Source organism: Hemiscyllium ocellatum, chromosome 2, assembly GCF_020745735.1.
Source record: "Hemiscyllium ocellatum isolate sHemOce1 chromosome 2, sHemOce1.pat.X.cur, whole genome shotgun sequence".
Taxonomy (NCBI): Eukaryota; Metazoa; Chordata; class Chondrichthyes; order Orectolobiformes; family Hemiscylliidae; genus Hemiscyllium; species Hemiscyllium ocellatum.
In genome coordinates, this window is record NC_083402.1 from 141,889,994 (window position 1) to 141,906,851 (window position 16,858).

General features: G+C 46.1%; 1 protein-coding gene across 1 annotated transcript; it reads right to left on the reverse strand.

Annotated features, from left to right (window-relative positions):
* Nucleotides 1–5,020: 5,020 nt before the first annotated feature.
* Nucleotides 5,021–15,209, reverse strand: rps6 (ribosomal protein S6). The gene is made up of 6 exons (XM_060846636.1): nt 15,112–15,209; nt 14,597–14,728; nt 12,594–12,804; nt 8,608–8,754; nt 6,731–6,888; nt 5,021–5,158 (listed from the first exon to the last, which is right to left on the reverse strand). Exons 1-6 carry the CDS (start codon nt 15,115–15,117, stop codon nt 5,063–5,065), a joined length of 750 nt encoding a protein of 249 aa, XP_060702619.1. The 5' UTR covers nt 15,118–15,209; the 3' UTR covers nt 5,021–5,062.
* Nucleotides 15,210–16,858: the final 1,649 nt, after the last annotated feature.

The following is a 16,858-nucleotide window of genomic DNA, read 5'->3' on the forward strand; positions in this document are numbered from 1 at the left end:
ATTAGATTAGATTCCTTGCAGACCCTTTGGCCCAACAAGTCCACGCTGACCCTCTGAAAAGTAACCCACCCAGACCCATTCCCCTCTGACTAATGCACCTAGCACTATGGGCAATTTAGCATGGTCAATTCACCTGACCTGCATATCTTTGGACTGTGGAAGGAAACCAGAGCACTCGGAGAAAACCAAAGCAGACGTGGGGAGAATGTGCAAACTCTATACAAGACAGTCGCCTGAGGCTGGAATTGAACTGGGCTCCTAATGCTGAGGCAGCAGTGCTAACCACTGAGCCATCATGCTGCCCCGTATCTAGTTCTGGACTCCCCAACCCCAGGGAAAAGACCTTGTTTATTCATCCTATCCATGCCCTCATGATTTTATTAACTTCTATAAAGTCACCTCTCAGCCTCCAACACTGCAGGGAAAACAGCCTCAGTCTATTCAACCTCTCCCTATCACTCAAATCCTCCAACTTTTGTGAGAAGATTTGTAGCTTGGGTGCTCGTTGTTGTGGTTCTGCCTGATGAGCTGGGAATTTGTGTTGCAGACATTTTGTCCCCTGTCTAGGTGACATCCTCAGTGCTTGGGAGCCTCCTGTGAAGCGCTCCTGTGATATTTCCTCCGGCATTTATACTGATTTGTATTTGCTGCTTCTGGTTGTCAGTTCCAGCGGCCGGTATATTGGATCCAGGTCGATGTGCTTATTGATTGAATCTGTGGATGAGTGCCATGCCTCTAGGAATTCCCTGGCTGTTCTCTGTTTGGCTTGTCCTATAATAGTAGTCCTCCAACCTGGCAACATCCTTGTAAATCTTTTCTGAATCCTTTCAAGTTTCACAACATCCTGATAGGAAGGAGACCAAAATTGCATAGTATTCCAAAAGTGACCTAACCAATGTCCTGTATAGCTGCAACATGACCTCCCAACTCCTGTACTCAATACTCTGACCAATAAAGGAAAGAATACCAAACGCCTTCTTCATATTCCTATCTACCTGCAACTCCACTTTCAAGGAGCAATGAACCTGCACTCCAAGGTCTCTTTGTTCAGCAACACTCCTACAAGTCATGCTCTAGTTTGGTTTCCCAAAATGCAGCACCTCACATTTATCTAGACTAAACTCCATCTGCCACTCCTCAACCCATTGGCCATTTGATCAAGATACCATTGTAATCTGAGGTAACCTTCTTCGCTGTCCGCTACACCTCCAATTTTGGTGTCATCTGCAAACTTACTAACTGTACCTCCTATGTTCACATGCAAATCATTTATATAATCGATGGAAAGTAGTGGACCCAGCACCAATCTTTGTGGCGCTCCACTGGTCACAGGCCTCCAGTCTGAAAGATAATCCTCCACCACTGCCCTCTGTCTTCTACCTTTGAGCCAGTTCTGTATCCAAATGGCTAATTCTCCCTGTATTCCATGAGATCTAACCTTGCTAATCAGTGTCCCATGGTGAACCTTGTTGAACGCCTTCCTGAAGTCCATATAGATCACATCTACCTCTCTGCCCTCATCAATCCTCTTGGGTACTACTACAAAAATTTTTTATCAAGTTTGTGAGATATGATTTCCCATGCAACAAAATCATGTGGATTATCCCTAATCAGTCCTTGCCTTTCCAATTAAATGTGAATACAGTCCCTCAGGATTCTCTCCAACAACTTGCTCACCAGCAATGTAAGGCTCACCGCTCTATAGTTATGTGGCTTTCCTTCCCAACTTTCTTAAATAGTGGCACCACGTTAGTCAATCTCCAGTCTTCTGGTACCTCACCTGTGACTGTTGATGATAAAAATATCTCAGCAAAGGGCCCAGCAATCACTTCCATAGACTCCCACAGAGTTCCCCCACACAAAGCTACACCTGATCAGATTCTGAGGATTTAACCGCTTTTATATGTTTCAAGACATTTAGCACTACCTCTTCTGTAATATAGACATGATTTGGAGATGCTGTTGTTGGACTGGGGTGTATCAAGTTAAAAAATCACACAACACCAGGTTATAGTCCAACAGGTTTAATTGGAAGCAGTAGTTGGTGTGGACTTGTTGGGCCGAAGGGCCTGTTCCCATACTGTAGAGAATCTAATATAAAAATAATAGAATTATGGTCGCTGGCCCCAAAGCACTCCCCCACTGACACCTCAGTCACCTGTCCTGCCTTATTTCCCAAGAGTAGGTCAAATTCTGCACCTTCTCTAGTAGGTACATCCACTTACTGAATCAGAAAAATATACACTTACTAAACCCTCAACACTACAGCAGTCCCAGTCTATGTTTGGAAAGTTAAAATCCCCTACCATAACCACCCTATTATTTTTACAGATAACTGAAATTTCCTTACAGGTTTGTTTCTCAATTTCCCTCTGACTACTAGGGGGGTCTATAATACAATCCCAATAAGGTGATCATCCCTTTCTTATTTCTCAGTTCCACCCAAATAACTTCCCTGGGTGTATTTCCAGCAATAGCCTCCCTCAGCACAGCTGTAATGCTATCCCTTATCAAAAATACCACTTGGCCCTCCTCTTGTCCCCCTTTCTACCCTTCCTGTAGGATTTGTATCCTGGAACATTAAGCTACCAGTCCTGAACCACGTTTCTGTAATTGCTAAGATATTCCAGTCCCATGTTCCTCCTAACCATCCCCTGAGTTCATCTGCCTTCCCTGTTAGGCCTCTTGCATGGAAATAAATGCAGTTTCATTTATCAGTCCTACCTTGTTCTCTGTGTTGTTCCTCCCTGACCTGACTTTGACTCGCTCCCTTTCCCAACTGTACCAGTCTCTGGTTGATCACTTTCCTCACTACTTCCATGGGCCCACGTCCTTACTAGTTTAAATTCTCCCGAGCAGCTCTAGCAAATTTCCTTGCTGGTATATTAGACCCCTTCAGGTGCAATCCATCCTTCCTGTACAGGTCATTTCTACTGAAGAGATTCCAATGATCCAAAAATGTAAACCCTTCTCCCTCGCACCAGCTCCTCAGCCACGCATTCATCTGGTGTCTCCTCCTATTTCTAATCTCACTGGCTCGTAGCACTGGGAGTAACCCAGGTATTACTACCCTGTAGGACCTCCTTTGTAAATTCCTGCCCAACGTTCTATATTGTCCCTTCAGAATCTCATTCTTTTCCCTTCTTATATCATTGGTTCTAATATGAACGATGACCTCCTGTTGGTCTGTCCCCCTTGAAAACATTCTGCACTCTCCTGAGACATCCTTGATCCTGGCACCAAGGAGGCAACACACCAGTCTGATTTTTCACTGCTGGCCGCAGAAAAGTCTGTGTCCAGTATCACAGTCTCCAATTGCTTGGAACCAGATGTACCCCTCATTAGAGTCTGTCTCAATCCCAGAAACCTGGCTGTACATGCTACATTCACCTGAGAGTTCATCACCCCCTACATTTTCCAAACAGCATAATTGTTTGTAATGGGGATAGCCGCAGAAGACTCCTACCTACCCCCTCCTGGAATTAACCCATCTACCTGACTGTATCTGCAGCTTTTCTCCCTTCCTATGATTGTCATTCATCACACCCCTTAGCTATTGTAAATTCCTCATTGCCTCTGCCGCTCTGACCTATCCATGCGATCTGATAGGATTCACAACCAGATACTTCGTGCAGACATAATGGAAACTCTACCTGAACTTCTGCATCTGACAGGAAGAGCATACCCCAGTGAAAGGGGCACAAAGACAATAGCTGGTACAAGTTGAAAGGGATGCAGGAGCAAAGAGACCTGGTTGTGCAGATGCAGTTTTTTGAAAGTGGCAAAAGGCAGAGAGCATACAGTACCCTTTCCTCTTGTAACTGAGGTACTGAATCCAAGAGTAAGGAAGTGATGCTGAACTTGTGTAAAACACATTAATCCTCAGCTGAAGTACCCTGGACAGTTCTGGGTGGCATGGAGTTTGCAAATGACAAGAATCTTCAGTTTTTGAGGGCAGATTGAAGAAGTTGGGACTGTTCTCCTTGGAGCAAAGTCTAAGAGGTGACCTGATAAAAGAGGATCAAGAACGAGGCAGTACTGATTTAACAAGTGAAAACAAAAGGTTTTGCCAGTAGAGGGAATGAATACAAGGCAAGTTGTCATGCATGACCTTCGTAGAATCAGATTCTGCAGGAAAGGTTAGCCTTTTCCTGTACTCTGGACAAGAACGTGTTGATTGCCATTACTGCCGAAATGCAGCTCTCACTTACCTCTAGCGATACTTATGACAGAACTTGCAGATAAAGCATGACAATATACCCTTAATGTGTTGCTGCTGGTACAGCAGGCAATAAGTTAAATCCATGGAGAAGAACAAAACTCATCTGTGGCTGTGTCTGCTTTAACAGCTTTACAATGTGGGAAAAGAAAACAGAGATTGGCCATTCAACCCCTCAAACCTGCTCTGCCATTCATCACTATGATGGCTGATTATCAAACTCAACAGCATCTTCCTGCTTCCCCCGCAGCCTCTGAAATCTTTAGCCTAAGCTCGATGTCCAATTTGTTCTTGAAATGCTACAATGTTTTCACCTTGACTGCTTTCTATGGTAATCAATTCCATAGGCTCACCAGTGAAGAAATTTTCCTCATCTCAATCCTAAACAGTTTACTCCAAATCCTTGCAGTGCAACACCTGGTTCCGAACTCCATCAGCAACATCTTTCCTGCATCCAGCCCTTCTAGTTTGGTTAGAATTTTAACTGTTTCTATGAAATCTCCCAATCTCATTTTTCTGAACTTCAGCATTGTAGGGAATTGAATCGTATCGAATCTAAAATAAATAACAGCCTAATCATTTCAACTTTTCCTCATCCCACATTCCCACCAAACCAGCCCGCTAAACCTTTGCTGCACTCACTCTATAACAACAACACCTTTACACTGCTGCTGCATAGCAGCAGGGATCCAGGTTCGATTCCATCCTTGGGCAACTCTGTGGAATTGGCATTTGCCCTGTGTCTATGCAGGTTTCCTCTGGTATTTATACCTTTGAGATGTAAATAATGAATGCAGGGCATTTCAACAAAATCTCTTTATTTTGCCTATCCCACCAATATTTTTATTTTTGGCTAGATTCCGATTTTGATGTGGAGGCCCTCAATGAAGAAAGACGACGTCTCTTTGCAATCTGTTCCTGACGTTTCTCCTTAGCTTCCTGCAAATAAATTCAAACAGGTCTGATTAATACAATGCTTCTAATGTATTGTATTACATTATCCAATATTATCGCTGTTTACTGTGGAACACAGGAATTAGAAAAGGCAATAGGCACTTGGAGCCCACTCTACCATTTAACATGATCACTGCTGATCTTACACTGGTCTCAGCTCCACTCTCCTGCCTGTTCCTCATTTCCCTTTATCCTCCTTTTCATCAGAAACATATTGATTTCTTTCTTGAATCTGTTGATCGATTCTGCCTCCACTGCAGTCTGGGGCAGTGAGTTACATCCAGATTCACAACCCTCCGAGAAGTGATTTCTCTTCACCTCAGTTTTGAAGCTACCCCCCTCTCAATCTGCATCTATAACCTCCTGATCGCGACTCTTCTACATAGGGGACATCTGTCTCATGTCCACCTCACCAACCCCCTTTTGCATTTTATATTCCTCAATCAGATTCCCCTTCCTTCTTCTGAACTCCACTCAGTACAAACCCAAGCTGTTCAATCTCTCCTTGTACGACTGCCCTTCCATCCCTAGAATCCACCTGGATTACCCCCCCCCCCCCCCACCCCCACCAAACTGTTTCCAGTGCCACTATATACTTCAAGTAAGGAGACCAAAACTAAACACAATACTCCAGGTATGGTCTCACCAATGCCTTATATCACTGTAACAACAGTGCTTTACTTCCATTATTCAGTCCTTTTGCTGTGAATACCAAGATCCCATTTGCCTTTTTAACTGGATACTTTCTGTAGCAAGCTCTCTTTCAGCATACTTTTAACTAGTGTCCGTAATGTAAAGGAACATCTTAGTGTGACACAGACACTGAATAGAAGAATAGGATGGTATCAAAAATGGGATTTTGGGTAGAATGATCAGAAGCCTGAGAGGGAGAAAACTTTTAACAACAGTGTACACAATTGAGGGAATTTCAGGGATAAGGGTTAAAGGTTAGAAGCTTGGGGAATGGGAAAGCATGGCCAGTGTCTGAGCAAGCTTTTAGACAGGAGGCACTGTTCATGGTTTTAAACAGTCACAAGCTTGAAATGTACACAATTGCAGAAACATGCAATCAAGGTCAACAGGGCCTTGGTGTGAATGAATGGGTTGTGGTGAACATAGAGTACAAGCAGCAGAATTCCGGATGAAATGAAGCTTACAGAATGTGGAGGAAAACATTAGGTTTGTGAAGATGACAAAGCTGTATGGACAGGGGATGTCAGTGTCCCAGTCAATCTAAACCCCACGGAGGAGGATGTCTGCGTCCCGAGAGAGACAGAGAGAGAGAGAGAGAGAGAGAGAGAGAGACACGCACACAGAGACAGAGGGGTCAGCGCTCCAGTCAATCAATCTAAACCCCATATAGACGGGGCAACGTCAACGTCCCAATCAATCTAAACCCCACGGAGGAGGATGGTAGTGAATTGTAACTCTTTAGGTCTGGACGTTTCTATTCTCAAAGAAGCAATATACAGCTTTAACCAAAAAAGTGCAAGTGATCCGCACTGACATAACTAAACACAGCAAGCCAAGTATTCCCTGATAATATAAATAACTAACCTTCATCCTCTTGGCCAGAAGCTTGGCATATTCGGCTGCAGCTTCCTTGTTCTTCTGAGTACGATGTTTCTTCAGGGCAATGCGTCTCCGCCTGTGTTGCAGAACTCGGGGGGTTACCAGACGCTGAATTTTGGGAGCTTTGGTTCTCGGCTTCTTACCTGGGAGTTGCAGATAAAACGCCAGACGAATGTACAAAATTAAAACGTGAAGATCACTGGCTTGATTAACTGAGTTTAAATTCCATCATCTGCAACGGTGGGATTGGAGTACTCGTCATCAATTCATTCTTGTAGGCTAGAATATGCAACACTAACTCCTGCACAAGTGCTGCCATCCAGATAAACATAACCTTTGAAAATGGGAGTACTGCCTAACTGGAAACTAAGGTGGGTCAGCAGACAAAGGCGTAATACTTTAACTGGGCTTGCAGCAAGTTAGGATTCAGACTGCATACTATCTGATGAGCTCGGGTTTGGAGGTTGGAGAGATCACTGAAATGATCAAGTCATGGGGGAAACAGAACTGGGGAGGGGTTTCAGCAGCAGTAAAAACTGAAGCAGAGCTGAAGTTGAGGAACTTAAAGAAGGGGGAGCATACTGGAGACAGTAGTGATACGGAGTTGAACGTTATTAGTATTAGCTTGCATGCAGAACAGCTGTTAATCAACAAAAGCTAAAGGAACTGTGGATGCTGTCGATCAGAGTTACTGCAAAAGCTCAGCAGGTCTGGCAGCATCTGAGGAAGGGTCACCAGACCTGAAACATTAACTCTATTTCTCTGCACAGATGCTGGAAGACTTGCTGAGTTTCTCCAGCAACTTGTTTTTGTTGTGTTAGTGAATGATGCTATCAAGGGGCGCCATGTCAATTACAAATAGAAAGGGGATGACAAACAAGTCTGGGGGCAAGGCCAGAAGTCATGACCTGGCAGCAGGAGGAATGCCATTTCTGACCATGACTGAAGAAACAAGAATCAGATGGCTACAGTCCCATAATTCTAGACAATGGAGAGCAGGCACTGAGAGGGATTACGTGGCCATTCACTATCTGCAGAGAAATACAACAATGAAGAGTTTACCAGTCCTGTCAAACAGAACGCAACTCCTCTGAGGGGGTCATGCAATTTTGGAACTCTTTGCTCCTAATGAAAGCAGAGGTGTTTAAACGATGTAAAGGCAGAGGTAGGTAGACTCGTTAGACAAGGGAACCAAAGGTTATCGGGGTGGATGAGAATGTGAAACTTGAAACATCAACAAATTAGCCATGATTCTACTGGCGATTAAGCAGACTCAAGAAGCCAAATGGTTTATTTCAGCTCTTATTTTATATTGCCATATGTAATGGTTAACTTTAACTACTGTGGCAGAATCCAAACTGGAAGAGTGTAAACACAAAGTTGCAGGAAAGAGAATTGCATTTAGCACCCATTTCCAATTAACCTTGAGAAAGTGATGAACCAGTAAGTGGGTGCTTTCAGAGGTTGGTTCAGATTTAATCACATCGTTCTAGATCCAGCATCATTCAAGTCATTCTGCTATAATACACGTTATAGAGAATTTGCATTAACAAAACACGATTGATGATTTGAGGACACTGTTTCTAAAGCCCTATTTTTTAAAGAGTATATTGGTTATAATGCGATTCAGGCCCCATTACTTCAAATGGGGCTACTTTACGCGATTTTCTTCCAATACAGAATTGTGTGAGTACAGAACTACTGTGTTATAGCAGAACAGACTGTACAGGCCAGACTAGGTAAGGAAGCAAACTACTTCACCTCGAAGATTTGAACAGGTTTTATGGCAATCTCGTTGGGAGTTAGTTTGGAGAAATGGGGTAGGAATTTACTGTTCCAGAATCGTAGGAAAATGTACACACCTTCTTTGCTGAGAGGTCTCCTTACAACATACTGGCGTACATCATCTTCCTTGGACAGGTTGAACAGTTTACGGATTTTGCTTGCCCTTTTGGGTCCAAGACGGCGAGGCACTGTATTGTCTGTCAGTCCCGGGATGTCCTTTTCACCTATTCAGAAAGAGAATATTCAGATTGTCATACAGCAGAACATCGATTATCCGAACATGATCACAAGGTCCCAATGCTTGGGTAAACCATGTTATCCTGCATCAATTATCTGAACATTCCACTATCCGAACAAAATACTCCCTGCCTGTGTCATTCGGATAATCGCGGTTCTTCAGTATGTTTAAATCTATTTTCATACAGATGTGCAATGCTCCCCCTGCATTACTAGGCCAAACACTTGGTTTCTGCAGAAACCTAGTTCCCTCCTTTTCTTGTTAGGTCCCTCAATTTTTTTTTGCTGGAAGTTTTCCCATGTAATTGATTTCTCACGTTGTTTAATCAGCAAATTTTCTGGAATGATGAATAATTCAAACTCAGGGACAAGCAGATATCACAATCAAAGCCTATCTACTACTGCAAGATGTCCATGTTAACATAGCAACGGCATTTGTTACTGGATAGTAGATGGTAGTGGGATTCTGGTGACATTCTCTTAACCGCAGTTACAAATCACCTCACCAACATCTTGAGACAAAACCAGGGACGACAGATTATTTACTCATGTCAGCCATTCATTCCCACGGGGAGTACAGTATATAATAAACTTTGCACTAACACCTTCTGCAATGAGACTCTTACTCCATGCTGTTGCTTATAACATCAGCTGCAGTGATTAGAATTATGAATGCTATATAAAATATCATACAATCTACATCGTTCTGCTAGCTGCCTGGCCAACGATGAAGAAATTACATGCTTCTAAACCAGAGATTGCCATCATATGATCTGATTCAAACACAAGCTGAACACATCTAATTTCACTGCACCAGCTGTCAAATCTTTTCAGCACCATGATTTCAAGGCAGACTTCCATTACTGTACTTGTAAGTATGAGCTGGACTCAGGTAAACTGTGATGAACTAACTTTTGCATTTCGAAGCCAAAACCAAGTCCATGCTGCAGAGTAAAGCCTAAGGCTGACAGCTGTAACAAATAAGGGGTGGTCAACCTGCCTTTCAAAAGTATGATGGGGGGAAAATGTACTGCCAGTACAGAGAGTCAGGATGATACAATAAGATAGAAATATTCTTGTAACCACGAATTCAAGAACATAGGCCATAACAGCAATGTCAGGGAGACCTCTTCAATATTATATCCCAAAGCACAAGAGCTTGGATAAGACAGCAGTATTCAAACTTTCAGCTTTGGACAAAGGGGAGAAAAGGAAGAGGAAATGACGAAAAAGAAAGGCGGTCTGATGGAAAATATATTACAACTGTAGTGTTAAAATAGTGCCCATCACTTTAAACTATCCAAATGGCGAGGTGATGCAATAACAGAAATGCAAAAAATGGCTGAAGTTCACAAAACATCTTTCAAGTCCACCATTTTACCAACATAAGTCCAGCTTGTTAGGAGAAAGTGAAGACTGCAGATGTTGGAGATCAGGAGTTGAGAGTGTGGCGCTGGAAAAGCACAGCAGGTCAGGCAGCATCTGAGGAGCAGGAAAATCAACGTTTCGGGCATATGCCCTTCATCAGGCCTCCACTACTGAAGAAGGGCTTTTGCCCAAAACATTGTTTCTCCTGCTCATCAGATGCTGCCTGACCTACTGTGCTTTTCCAGCACCACCCTCTCAACTCACTCCAGTTTGTTAGACTTCTCCCACATTTAATTGGATTTTCCCCACAGGGTATCTTTAGGACAAATTTAATTGTCGATTTTCTGGGAGAACTTTAATTAATACACACTTATTTGTAGACCAAGACAACTTGCCCGCACTTATACGGGAAGCAAACAATTTTAATGCCGTGTTTTATACCAGCTATCATGGATGGCAGGTAAACCATGATTTGTGAATTTTTAGTTACAGACCGCTAAGAGGACTACTGTTCTTGTGACAGAACCATCATACCTGCGGATTCTGTTTCCAGTTTCAGTTATCCGCAGTTTACCATGGCCTGGAAATATCACATGGAACACTCCAGAAATAATTCCAGGGGCTACCGGGAAGGTAAGTTTCTCATTGAAATGATAAGATGCGCTACTATCTGCAGTTTCAGGCATCATGTAACATATCACTTGTAGATATGGGGGGACGCCTGTAACTAATTTCTCAGTCCTGGATATCAGCACACTACATCACATAAAGCCTTTAAAAGGACTTGGGTTATACCACTTACATACATGTAGGGGCAACACGGTGGCACAGTGGTTATCACTGCTGCCTCACAGCGCCAGAGACCCAGGTTCAATTCCCGACTCAGGCGACACTCTGTGTGGAGTTTGCACATTCTCCCCGTGTCTGCATGGGTTTCCTCTGAGTGCTCCAGTTTCCTCCCACAGTCCAAAAATGTGCAGGTTAGGTGAATTGGCCATGCTAAATTACGCATAGTTTTAGGTGTAAGGGAATGGGTCTGTGTGGGTGGCGGGTTGGTGTGGACTTGTTGGGCCGAAGGGCCTGTTTCCATGCTGTAAATAATCCAATCTAATCAACCTGTTAACAAGATAGTTACGCAAGTTACAAAGAACACAATTCAGAAGTAGTCATGGCAGACTTGAAACATCAATGTGTCTCTCTCTCCTCATAAGTTGCCAGACCTGCTGAGTTTCCATAGTGTTTTGTTTATATTGCACAGAACCCAAGGAGTTGCAGAAAGACCTGGCCTACAAGAATCAGAAAGACCACAACATTACCACAGCAATTTTCTATTTACACAGTTTTGAATCAGTTCATTGGGAACGTTAGTTGGAACAAGAGAAACCATATCAACAATTTCAAAAACAATCTTCCAAAATTTGAAATACAGCATAAGTTTTTCAATTTTTAATTAAAAGGCACTTATCTTGGCAGCAGCCCAAAGACATATTAGCAAACAAAATGTACCCAGCATGGAAAAAGAACTTTCGATGCAACTTGTCCATGCCGACCAGATATCCTAAATAAAGCCAGTCCCATTTGCCAGCACTCAGCCCATATCCTTCTCTACCTTCCTATTCAAATATCCACCCAGATGCTTCTTAAATGCTGTAATTGTACCAGCCTCCACCACTTCCTCTGACAGCTCAGTCCATACATGTACCACCCTCTGTGAAAAAGGTGCCCCTCAGGTCGCTTTTAAATCTTTCCCCACTCATGCTAAACCTATGCTCTATACTTTTAGATTCCCCAACCCCAGGGAAAAGACTTTGTCTGTTTACCCTATCAATGCCCATCATAATTTTGTAAACCTCTATTAAGGTCATCCCTCAGCCTCTGGTGCTCCAGGGAAAACAGCCCCAGCCTTTTCAACCTCTCCCTATAGCTCAAACCCTTTATCCCTGGCAACACCCGTCTAAAACATATTGAAGGGTATGTCAGAAAATATGAATAAATATTGAACCAACTAATGGAACAAGATGAATCAAAGCTTAAAGGAGTTTCTACATTAAAATAAAAAAATGAGACATCACACAAGTGTCAATGACAAATTTCTCAAAATGCAACCACATATAGCAGGGTTACAAAAGATTTTGTGCCAGTCTTTTCCTCTCCCTGAACTAATCTCAGCATCATTGCCCCCAACTGAGATCACCGATTCCACTCCATCAGTGACAATCACCCAGTCAGTTATGGTTATTATACAACTTGAATTGCATTATATTCGTGGGGAAGTGAGATCTTAGCTCAACTAACACATCATACAGAAAATGAAAAGGATCAAGCTGTGAGATAACTATTTTAGCAAGTTCCAAAATTTTTTATTGTATGTAGTATAAATAAGTTTAGGGAGCAAATTCATTATTCGCAATCACAACAAAACCTTTGCAATCTACAGTACTAACTGACTTTCACTCACCTTTCTTAATAATAACTAAGTTCAGGACACTAAGGTTGGCATCAACAATGCACCCACGGACAGATTTCCGTTTGCGTTCGCCAGATCTCCTCGGACGATAGCAGGAGTGCCCCTTGCTGAGTAGCAGACGGACACGGCCATTAGTCAAGACGCCCTGTTTCATGGGGAATCCCTGCTTATCGTTGCCACCACTGATGCGCACAACGTATCCCTGGAATAAAAACATTTCCAACTTAAAACAAGAATCAACTTTGGCAGCACCCTTCACACCTACAGAACATTCAAAATCACTTCACAATCATCAAACTCCCTATGAAATGCAGCCAGTTTTGGAAACAGCAAGGACCCACAAATATATGAATGACTTTGGGTATAAATATTAGTCAGAACCCGGGGGACACCTAAACTGCTTAAAAATTCAAGGGAACATTAGGTCCACCTGAGGGGCAGAGATGCTTTCATCCTCAATCCAATCTCCTCCCGTGATCGACATCATTGTGAAGGGTTCTCTCCAAGTAATGTCACTCACTTTTAGATAAACTATCATCTAATTTTAAAAAAACAGCCACTGACCCTCTCTAGGCTCTCAAACTACCATACCATCTTCAAAGCTCCCTTTCTTTTCAAGTCCTCAGACAGGCTGTCACTTTGTAGATCTTTTCCCATCTCGTACAGAAGAACTTCATCCTTGAATCAAGTATTCCACCCCCCCCCGCATCAATTTTTGCTTAATGGCTGATGCTAGGTGGAATTTAGTGATGATAATGCCATTGAATGATGGGGAGATGCTGCTCTTTACACAGCAGTAGCATGGTGCAAATGTTACCTGCCACTTGTCAGGTCAAATCTGGATGTTGTCTCAATTTTGCTGAACATATGCACAGACTGCTTCAGCATCCGAAGAGTTGTGAATGGTTCTGAATATTGTGAAATCAGTAAGCACACCCATTTTTGACATTATGATGGAATGAAAGTTATCAATGAAGCAGCTAAAGTTTGCTCACAGGCAACCTGTCGCCTATTCTCCACTGCTGTTACATTATCAATGACTTATCCAGGATTGGATGAAGAGAAACTTTCTATCCAACACCAGGAAGTCAGAGTTATTGTTTTTTTCTATTCCTTTTATTAGCAAGTCTGTAAGCAATCTTGGTGTGATCCCGAGATGAATTTCTGACATTATTTATGAGCCATCTCAGACTCTTTATGCCGAACTCTACTTTTGCTCCATGATGCATTCGGACAGGTACATGAATAGGGAAGGTTTAGAGGGATATAGGCCAAGTGCAAGCAAGTGGGACCAGTTTAGTTTGGGAAACTTGTTTGGTGTGGACAAATGGGACCAAAGGGTCTGTATCCATGCTCTATGGCTGTCTCAGCTCATCCAAACAGGAAACAGGCTTCTGTTACCTTTGCTCTGGTCTCACACATTCTACCCTCTGCAACCGGAATCTTCCGAAACTCTGCTGCCGAAGCGTTAGCTTGTACCAAGTCCCTCCCTTTGTCACCCTTTGTTGATGAATTAAAGCGGCTGAGCAATATTTTAAAATTCTCAGTTGTTTTCAAATCTGTGCCATGATCTAACCTCTCTGTATCTCAAATCCCCTCCGCCCCCCACAACCCCCTGACATATTGTTTTTCTAAATCTTAATCATTCCAGTCATAAATATTCCACCACCACCAGCAGCCATTCCTTCAATTGCCACAGTCCAAAGACGAGCAGGTTAGGTGGACTGGCCGCGGCAAACGCCTGGTGACAAGGAGGGGATAGGGGGTGTGGGTCTGAGTGGGGATGCCCTTCAGTGGGTCGGTGTGGACTCGGTGGGCTGAATGGCCTTTTTCAACACCGCAGGGATTCTGCAGGCAGAAAGGGCACTGCGTGAAGGCTTCAATAGACAAGTTGTCCCACACGGGACGGTGTGCCCACCTGGGTGATGTGTTAATGAAAACAATAAATACACTGAGTTCACAGGAAACAGACACAATAGTTTACAGTAGCTCACCTTCCACTCGTCTCCAAGACAGTCCGCAGCCACCTCGGTGGCCATGCGTTTCTCATAGAAAGTCCGCAGCTTGCGCTCATCGTCCACTTCGATAAGTTTCTGGCAGCCAGTGGCTGGGAAGGAGATGTTCAGCTGGAAAAGGGAGAACACTCGCTTTAATTTGGGGGGAAACGTGGACGTGGACAATAAGCCTCCCCCTCCCCCTGAGCCTCATTCCCCTGGCTCTCCTCCAACCACCCCCCCACCTCCTCAGCCCAGGCCCACCCGACCTTCCCCCCAGACCCGGGAGGTCCTGAGCGAGGCCCGGGGCCGCCGGACGCGCATCCCGCTCCGCAGCCAAAGGCGCAGGCCCCGTCTCAATCCGGCGCCATCGGGTCCGAGGACAGCCGGCAAGGACTCACTCAGGGCCCGGGCCGGCGGCACGCAGGCTGAGGATGTAAGGGGAGCCGGTATTGCGAGGCAGGAGAGCGGCCGATGGCCGGCAGCGAGCTCGGGGTCACCCTCCCCCCCCTCACCTTCATGGCGGATCAGCAGCGATCACTCCACCGCCGCCCGGGGAAAGAGACCGGATATCCGGCTCCGCGGAGCCTCACCACCGGCTGATGTCGCGAGAACAGGCAGCGCGAGGGGAGAGAGAGCGAGAGAGGGGGAGGCGAGAGGAGGGGGGTGATGGGGAGGCGCGTGGAGAAGGGGTCGTGGGGGGAGGGGGTTTGGGGGGGCGAGGGGGGGCGGAAGGAGGGGGCGCGTTGAAGGGGGCGAGGAGAGAAAAGGGAAGAAGAGAGGGGGTCAAGGAGAAAGGGGGCGAGGGGGCATGAGGAGGGGGTGGCTAGGGGAGGGGGTGAGGAGAGGGGGTGTGGGGAGGGGGTGGCTAGGGGAGGGGGTGAGGAGAGGGGGTGTGGGGAGGGGGTGAGGAGAGGGGGTGTGGGGAGGGGGTGGCTAGGGGAGGGGGTGAGGAGAGGGGGCGTGAGGAGAGGGTGGCTAGGGGAGGGGGTGAGGAGAGGGGGGTGTGGGGAGGGGGGATTGGGGAGGAGGTGAGGGTGTGGAGAGACGGAGGGGTGAGGAGAGGAGAGGGAGAGGAGGGGGCGCAAGGGATGGGGAGAGGCGGTGCGAGGGGAGAGGGGTGCAAGAAGAGGGGGGGCGCGAGCAGAGAGGAGGGCGTGAGGAAAGAGGAGGGGACGAGGAGAGTAGGGAGGGCGAGGAGAGGGAGGGCGCGAGGAGAGTGGGCGCAGGGGGGCGCCCGCGTTGAAAGAGGTGAGGAGGGGGCAGGGAGGGGTCGTGGGGAGGGGGGCAAAGAGAGGGAGCGCGAGGAGAGGAGGGGGGTGAGGAGAAAGGGGGCACGAGAGGGGAAGCGAGGTGAGGAGAGGGGGGTGCGAGGGGAGGGGAGGGGGGTGCGAGAAGAGGGGGAGTGCGAGCAGAGAGGAGGGGGCGCGAGGAGAGAGGGTGGGCACGAGGAGGAGGGGGCGGTGAGGGGGTGACGTGAAGAAAGAGGGGAGGGGGTGTGGGGGGGCGAGGAGAAAGAGGGCGCGGGGAGAGGGTGGGGGCGCGTGGGGTGAAGAGTGAGGGGGCGTGAGGAGAGGGGGGCGCGTGAGGAGAGGGGGGTGCGGGGGGGCGTGAGGAGAGGGGGGCACGAGGAGGGGTGCGGGGGGGGCGCGAGAAGAGGGGGGTGCAAGGAGGGGGCATGAAGAGAGAGTGGGAGGATGTGAGAAGGAGTGGGGGGAGGGGAAGGGAGAGAGATTGTATGGAGGAGGGAGGGTATGGAGGTAGAGCGGGGAAAGGGCAGGGGGTTGAGAGTGGGTAAGGGGAGAACAGGGTGGGTGGGTAGCAAGGGGTAGTGAGGGTTGGAAGGAGGGAATTTGGGTGAATGAGGGACAGAGTGTTGGGTGTGGTGGAGGGATGAGAGAATGTTAGGATGGGTAGGGTTGAGGCTGAGGGGTTGGAGAAATGTGATAAGTGGGAGGTTAGGGTGTGAAGGATGTGGATATAGATTTTGGATGTGGGAAATTGTGGAGATACTGAGAATAGGGTTGGTGGATGAGGAAAGAGTTGGGGAGTAGGGTCAACTGGATGGGGTGGGGATATGGTTGGGGGATACAAGGCACTTTGGAAAATTGGTGGGGCATGAGGGGTTGCATCGGCAATTAGTGGAACTGTATCTGAGTGAGTGGGCATTGTGAAAGAGGAAGGTGAGAGAAAGGAGGGTGAGGCAAGTGCTGGTGAGAGAGGAAAGTGGGTTTGGTGGATGGGAGTGAGAGGAAGGATGGA

Bases quoted from the DNA above. Each gene is read 5' to 3' on its own strand.
- rps6 (XM_060846636.1), bottom strand. The intron at 8,755-12,593 runs GTGAGTGAAAGT...CTTTCTGAATAG, and splicing joins CTTAGTTATTATTAAGAAAG to GTGAAAAGGACATCCCGGGA. The intron at 6,889-8,607 runs GTGTGTACATTT...TGCAACTCCCAG, and splicing joins GAGACCTCTCAGCAAAGAAG to GTAAGAAGCCGAGAACCAAA.